Source organism: Psittacula echo (assembly GCF_963264785.1).
Source record: "Psittacula echo genome assembly, chromosome: 18".
NCBI lineage: Eukaryota > Metazoa > Chordata > Aves > Psittaciformes > Psittacidae > Psittacula > Psittacula echo.
In genome coordinates this window covers 1,296,130-1,304,223 of record NC_137754.1, presented here as the reverse complement: position 1 = coordinate 1,304,223, position 8,094 = coordinate 1,296,130, and the positions used below count along the sequence as shown (strand labels likewise).

General features: G+C 45.0%; 1 protein-coding gene across 1 annotated transcript; it reads left to right on the top strand.

Annotated features, from left to right (window-relative positions):
* Positions 1–607: 607 nt before the first annotated feature.
* On the top strand, positions 608–7,772 carry ANKK1 (ankyrin repeat and kinase domain containing 1; the record flags this gene model as incomplete). The annotated part of the gene is made up of 8 exons (XM_080631633.1): positions 608–795; positions 2,755–3,049; positions 3,466–3,617; positions 4,434–4,483; positions 4,581–4,736; positions 5,001–5,119; positions 5,705–5,750; positions 6,116–7,772. The coding sequence occupies 8 exons, from the start codon at positions 608–610 to the stop codon at positions 7,459–7,461; spliced, it is 2,352 nt and encodes a 783-aa protein (XP_080487759.1). The 3' UTR covers positions 7,462–7,772.
* Between the last annotated feature and the right edge of the window lie 322 nt (positions 7,773–8,094).

The window sequence follows — 8,094 nt, the reverse complement described above, 5'->3', positions numbered from 1 at the left end:
TCTGGCTCACCACGTTCGCTCTATTTGCTCAGGTTCACGCACTCACATTTGCCGCATGCAATTCTGGGGGCTTCTCTGTTCTTTCTGGAGTTTTTTCCACTTTTCTTCTTCATCCAGGTCACATGTGCAGTGCTGCAGAGGAGCCTCGTGGATTTCTCTCTGTGTAATACCTTCCTTCCCTTTAGGTATCAGTCTGCCTTGCTTTCACCCAGCATATACTGATGCCTCAGGTGAGGGATCCCGTCTAATCCCATCCATCATGCTAAAGGGTTGTTGCACTGCACCATTTTCCACCTTGTGTTCTTTCAGTATTTGCCCATGCAGTGCTCAATCGGGGAGCGAAGGGTAGCCTCATGGAAACCTAGACATACGCCCAGGCTGGCCAAGATCTGCGCAGCAGCCTGGCTGAGTGCCTGGAGCTAAGCAATGGAGCTCCTCTGCATACCAAATGAGAGCGACGCTTAGGATCCGCCTCTTGGCAGTAGGTAACATGGCTCATCTCAGGTAACTCCCTACCTCCCTCCGCAAGTTAGAAGTCGGAAGAGCTCCTTTATTCTTCTCTGATCCTGCTTAGCAGGAGGCAGTCAGCTAGGCTGCCTTTTCTGTCATGACTTCAGAGAAAGACCGGCAACTGGGCAGCTTAACTGTCTTTAACAAGGCGGATTTTGAAGAAGACTGGGTTAAAGTGGCCAGCGGAGGCTTTGGGCACGTGTACCAAGTCAAGCACAAGAAGTGGAGAACAGTTTATGCATTGAAATGCTCTCCGTACCTGCTGCAGGACTCCAGCATGGAGAGGTAACTGTGCGGTCTCTTCTAGCTCAGCAGCTCAAATTATCTGTTAGAACCATATGTGGTCTTTTGGTGCTAAAGCTTTGAAGGGAATCTTCACAAGGCTGCTTCTCCCTGGGCAGTCAAACTTTTAGTGTCCAAAGGGAGTGGAAAAAACAGTGGTGATCTACTGATTTGTTTCTGTCTTTCTCTCGTGTGTACGTGCATGTGCAAGTGGGAAAGGAGCACTTATTCGGAACAGTTAGTGTTGAAATCTGGAGTCTGAAGTAGGCATTTCAAACTTAACACGGGCATATGGATAAAAGCAGTCTGATAACTTATTTGAAGCTTTCGCTGGACATAGGGACTAATGGGTTTCTATCAAGCTTAATCAGTCATAAAAGTCACCAGATCTAAAGCTGAGGGAGAGAGAATTTCCAGCTGGGTTTGATGAGCTCCCTCACTTGCCTTACTGTCCCGACATGCTCTTTCTCCTGGTGGTGCTCCTGCACCTTCAGTTTACTTTATCGCTCTGTCTCTCATCTGTCCATATCCTTCCTTTCTTGTACAAAGGGTCAGCATCAGTCCTGTTGTCCTGTGCATCTGGGTGGATATTTCTCAGTGCCTCTTTCTATTGGCTTTAGAAGGTTTCCACATTTGTGAGAGGCAGACTTTCAGTGCGCAGTTTGCCCAGTGCACACATACCCACAGAGAGCATCTTTGAGTGCATGGTGTATGAATCTGTCATGAGCTTTCTCAAATACATTACAAAAAGGTTCTGGTTTCTCTGTCAGCACTAAGTACAAGCCCCAGAATCAAAACTGAAAGCTTCCAGGCCACTCAGTGCTTTGGAAAACAAAACAAGACACAGCAGCACAGTTGTCTGGGAAGGGGGGCAAAGGGGGAAAAAGTTTCAGAGGAGCTTTTAAAAGTCCCTAGCACTCTTCTTTGTGGGCTTGAAAAAGCTATGTGTCTTGGTACTTCTTTCTCCATGCTCACACTTTTCCTGGACGGGAGAAGTTGCAACTGTCTCTTGTGTTAAAACCTTCTCCCACAGTGGGAAAGACAATATCTGAGCTTCCTCACTACAGAGGTATACATCTTACCATGGGGAGCCTGCTAGAGGAACTCTGGCAGAAGGATTTGCTTAACTGAACTATGTTTAAAGCTATTAGTAGCCTGGTGTAATGTTGTTGCAGGCTCAGATTCATTCCCATGGTGTGCTTTTTGAATGCAGTTTTGGCCCTTTACTGCTTGGCTGCTGTCAGCACGCTCTGGGCACCACAACTTGTCCAGCAGGCTGGGAAATGTAAAGATTTAGTGAATCAAGTCTGCCAAAACTGGCAACAATGGACAAACATGTCTAGACTCCCTCTGGGACCGGACTGACCGTGCTCACAGACAGAAAGCTGCAGGCAGAGGCATAGGAATAGGAATGGCCAGGGCATGCCCTCTGGCTATGCAAGCCTCAAGCTCAGCAGGTTAGTGTGTCATTGGATCCTGGCTACCTGCAAGTAGTGTGCAGGCTATCACCGCGGCTACTTTGTGGACAAGTAGTGTATGGAAAAGGCAGGGTTCACTATGCTGTGCCTGCTCCTGACATCACACTTTCAGGGAAGCATCACTTGGGAATTTCACTGCAGCGAACAAGGCTTGCTGTGGTCACTGAAGGTCTTCCAGGAGCTGGACTAAGATGGAAGTTTTGATCTCTTTCTCTAGGAGCCTGGTGGATAAATTTGCCCCAGCAAGCCTTGGCTCGTTCTGAAAAGTCGTAACACCCTTTTATGTTAGATTTTAGTCTGCAGAAGATCACCACGTGATTGCATAATCACCAATTCAAGGGGAAAATAGGAATGAACCATTTGGGGTAGGCAGGGTTGCTTGGAAAGGCTGGATATCATAAGCTACTGTACAGCAACTTAGCCTGTGAATGGACTGATACCATTTCTTAGGACCACTTTTTTAAATCTATTTTTTACTTTCCAGGACCAGTATGAACTGTTTAATGGAAGAGGCAACGAAGATGGAGAAGATCAAATTCCAGCACATTGTCACTATCTATGGGGTCTGCAAGAGCCCCTTAGGGATAGTGATGGAATATATGGCGAGAGGGTCCTTGGAGAAGATTCTTCCCACTCACAAAATGTCGTGGCAGCTCAAATTCCGGGTTATTCATGAGATGGGCTTGGCTATGAATTTCCTGCATAGCATGACACCTCCTTTGCTGCACTTAGATCTAAAACCAGGGAACATTCTCCTAGATGGGAATATGCACGTCAAGGTATGACCTTAATGCTGTGTTTGTAGGGACAGGTCATCTCCAAATAATAGAAAGGTTATTTTTGACAAATGAGTCCAAAATCTTGCTAAGTTAGGTTCTTCAGGAACACTCAATGAAAGATTGACCAGTGGGGCTTATAAGAAGTAGCTGGTAAACAAATTACATGGTATTCTCAATACCATACAGACAGCCTGTGCCGGAACTGGGAACTTAAGGCTCCAGCTGAGAAGGAAATGCTGATCTGCTGCATTCAGAGGAAAGGGCTGACTCCAGATTTATCAGGGTTTAGTCAGTTTCAGCTGCTAGGCACCTCCTCAAATCCCCCATCACAAAGGATGGAGGTATATCTCAGCTAATACAAAGAATGTGAGATTGTGAGCACTACAGGGAAGGCTCTAATGTATTTCTGCTTGCAGATCTCAGACTTTGGGCTATCAAAATGGATGGAGCAGTCAAGCCGAATGCAATACATTGAAAGCTCTGCTTTGAGAGGCACTTTGAGCTACATCCCCCCAGAAATGTTCCTCCAGAACAGTAAGCCCCCAGGAATCAAATATGATGTATACAGGTAAGGGCTGCCTCGCTGTTCAGAGGTCACCCAGGGTTGGCACCTAGCTCTTGCACAGAGCCAGAGGGACTGGCACATTGCCTCATTTTGTTTGCTCATGTTCTGGCGCTCTGCTTTGCATCATGTCCTTGGTGGGGAATACACTGGGTGTGCCATGTGGTACTCCAGCCTCAGTGGTAGAGGGTGAGGAGGAATGAAATCATCATACCCTGTTAGGTTGTAGAAGTTTCTATAGAAAAGGAGTAAGACTAGAGCACAGAACAAACAGCAGTGGCTGCTCAGATTACTTTTGCTTTTAATGTAAGTGTAATATTGCTTGTTGGCTTTGGTATTCAGCTTCATTTTGGTCAGTAACAGGTGGAGAAAAGATTTCAACTTTTGGCCGAAGTGTTTTGCAGCCCACTTCCACATATCTATGCATATTCATGTTCTGGAATTTCATCAGCTCCTTAGTCACTACACTACACTGTAACTCAAGAGAAGAAACAAAGGAGGCTTTGTGTGGACACATGAACTTGCATTAGTCAAGAGCTCAAACACCCAATGTGGTACAGTGAAGAAAAAGGCACCAGGAGCCTGACTTTCACAGTAAATGCTCTAAGTCACTCCTTCACTACACCAACGCTTTTGCTGGGGCATCAGAGATGTATGTAATGATCCACAAGTTCACGTCCTTTTGTTGTGGGGATGAAATTCTTCCATCCTGAAGAAGTTCTTTCCTAGTTTTCCCATTTCTCAGGAAGATAGAAACAAAAAGTGAACTTTATGTTTGTGTACATATGGCAGCTATTGCTCATGATCTCTCATTGCCTGCAGCTTTGGAATTGTCATTTGGGAGGTACTTATGCAGAAGAAACCTTATGCAGGTAAATATGAACACTTCTTTCATGCTCTACACTTATTAAATGTTTATTACAGCCGTCTTCACAGAGAAAAAACCCAGTGCACATTGCTGTTTTACAGGAGCCAACATGATGGCCATTATAGTCAAGGTTGCAGCAGGGAAGAGGCCCTGCCTAGAGCCCATCAACGATGACTGGCCAGGGGAATGCCAGCAGATGGTTGACTTGATGAAGAGATGTTGGGACCAAGACCCTAAGCAAAGGCCAAGCTTTACAGGTAGCTGATGTGATACATGTTAGCCAAGGGTCAGCTGCATGGATTAATAAGTGGGGGATAAACTCACATATAACTCTGTGGCAGTTAAATTGCCTGTGATCTTGGAAATGCTTGGTACGTATTTGCTGCCAACACATCCTCTTTCCCCCTCTTTCCTTCCTCCCCATGTAGAGGCTATGTGGAAGACTTCCACAGCCTTGGGTATTGACTGGGTTCTGAATATCTGGGTAGTCTGCACAATTAACAGTGTTTCTGCTCTGGCAGATATCCCTGTAGAAACAGACATGCTGCTGTCATTGATACAAAGCCTTGTAGTAGATCCAGAGAACGAGCGCCTTGTTAGGAAGATGTCCCACAAGCCTGCCATCTCTGGGAACCAGCAGGTAAGGAAGGCTTCCCAGTGCCACTCAGGAAATGCCAGGGAGTCCTCCACTGTGTTTCTCTGGCTAACAAAAAAAATCAGGTTTCAGGATAGGAACAATTTTAGCCCAACTACTAGAGTGTAATTGTGCCTAGAAGTCAGCTTCATACAGGGTGAAGTAGCAGGTGTGAACTATTGCTGTTTTGAGGTTTTGCCTAGTTGTGCAGTCAGCAAGAGACAAGATGCCTGAGTATAAAGGATTGAGGAGGTGGGGTGGTTTCTGTGCAACAAAGAAAACGACTAGCTGGGGTGATGCCGGGAACACATGCTGCAATAAAGACATAGAATATATGTATGTTTGGGAGCAAATGAGTAAGAGGAAAATCTCATTGATATCCAGTGATGGTTTTCAGGCTCCCACATTCCTGTTAGTGTCATGATTTGCTGTGCTGAGTTTTAGATGTGATAACAGCATTAGATAAAACCCCCTGGAATGATAATATGAAATCGTAGAGCGGGAGCTAAGAAGAACTATGTGCAAACATTGTAGAATGCAAATAAGCAACTTTGGTTTATGGCTTTTTCTTTTCTCCTTCGTAAAAATGAGAGTGACAAAGAAGAATTCACCTTCCCCCAAGACACCAGGAGTGGTGGTAAGTAGGAGACTTCTTTTATAGTTCAAAAATAAAGCAGGTGAAGCCTATTTCCTCACTCTCCAGTGATAAGGATGTGACTAAGGAAAGTTTCCTATGTGAGTGACTTCTTTTTAAGCTAAGGGAAATGAACTACACAGAAAACAGCAGATATAATTTGCATGAGGGAGAGGCCAAATGTCTAGCTGCTTTCTGAAAGACTGCATGTAGCAGTCTTGCCTCATTTCATACACTTTATCTCTAAAATGACTTTTATTTCATTTCATACTACGAAGATTCACATGCTCTCCCTCCCATTACATGCACTCCAAGCTGTTTGACTTGGTCTTACTCTCTTTCTCCTATTTTGTTTCCCCTCTCCATAGAAACTGACAATCAGGAGGTTCATATCCCGCCTTCTTACAGTGAGATTGAAAGCCCAGAGGACATCCTGTCTGAGGAAGTCTGTAGAGTCGATGAAAATGGCCTCACATTACTTCACCTCATGGTGATCCAGGGAAATGTGGAAAAGGTGAAGTTTCTCCTGAGCTGTAAAGCCAATGTGAACAGCCGGGTGGTCTGTGGCTACACCCCACTCATTATGGCTGTTCAGAAGAGATTGCCAGAGATCTGCTCGGCTCTAATAGAGCATGGTGCAGACATCAATATGCCTGATGAAGATGGTTGGACACCTCTTCACTTTGCTGCTCAGAATGGGGACGACAGAATTGTGCGCCTCTTGCTGGACCACCAGGCGCAGGTAAATGCTCAAGAACACGATGGATGGACCCCTCTGCACTTGGCATCACAGAACAACTTTGAGAATGTGGCCCGAGTACTGCTGTCTCGCCAGGCTGACTCCAACACCCAGGAGGCTGATGGCAAAACTGCTCTCCATGTGGCAGCTTGCTTTGGACATTTCAGCTTGGTGAAACTGCTGGCCAGTCAAGGAGCAGACCTGGAGAAGAAGCAGAAGAACCATAGAACCCCACTTCACGTTGCTGTGGAGAGAGGGAAGTTCAGAGTAGTCCATTATTTGCTGAAGAACGGGACCTCTGTCAACAGCCTGGATCAGAATCATTACAGTGCCCTGCACCTGGCTGTGGTGAGGGGAAAGTATCTCATCTGTGAGAAACTCATCAAATACGGAGCTAATGTGGAGCTAAGGACAGACAAAGGCTGGACTCCCCTGCACCTGGCTTCTTTCAAAGGACACATTGAAATCATCCACCTGCTAAAGGATAGCCACGCCAAACTGAATGCCAAAGGAAGCATGGACTGGACACCACTTCACTTGGCCACTCGCTACAGTGATGAGCCGGTAGTCTGTGAGCTATTGAGATGTGGGGCAGATCCCAACATTGCTGAGAAGTCGGAGTGGACCCCCCTCCATTTTGCAGTCCAGAGGGGTTCCTTTTTGACCGTCATCAATCTTCTGGAGTGCAAGGCAGATGTTAATGCTAAGAACAAAGTGGGTTGGACACCCTTGCACCTTGCTGTTCTCAAGGGCAATATGGCCATTATAAAGACTTTGATTAAGGCTGGTGCTCTGCTTGATGTGGAAGATATCACTGGCTGTACAGCCCTCCAGTTGGCAATTAGGCATCAGAGAGAAAACATCATTACGCTGCTTCAAGGGAAGGACTCGATGAATAAATCAGGGAATAGGACTCTGGTGAATGATGCTAAGATTTCAAGACCCAAATTTGTTTCAGGAAGGACAGATTTGTAGATTCATCAAGTCTGGCATTTATGATTTGAGGTTTCCAATATCAATTGCTATGATTTAAACTATCATATCTTGTCACCTGGTGATTACAGGAAAATACTTTTTTCCTTCCTCTTTTTTTTTCTTTTTCCCTTTTTTTTTTTTAATGGAAAGTTTATGAGCATGAACACTGAAAGAATAAAAGAAAATGGGGCTGCAGAAACGAGCTGACAAATTATTTTCCAGAATCTGACCAAGCTTGTAGAACATTTGGGCTTGGTGATGATGGCTTTAGGCAATGCTTTCCTGTTTTAATACTGTGCAGAGATGGAAATTGCTATATGTACTCCCTTTTCACATGGGCAATGCTGAAACTGTGCACAGCAACCCATACATACAAGTCTTCCACAGATTTTATTGCTTTTATTCTGTTTTCCTACAGAGCAAATTGGTGTAAAATGGCCTTGGCACAGGTGGGAATTCAATCATGAGATTCTCACCTTCTGCTGGAAATAGACACTAAGCATATGGTAGAGCACCGTGTCAGGTTTTCTGACATCTTATTTTTGAAAGACAAAATAAAACAAGAAAGGAAGAAAAATCACTACTAGAGTGTATTTAAGTGGATGTATTTAAATGAATGGAAATTCCAGAATA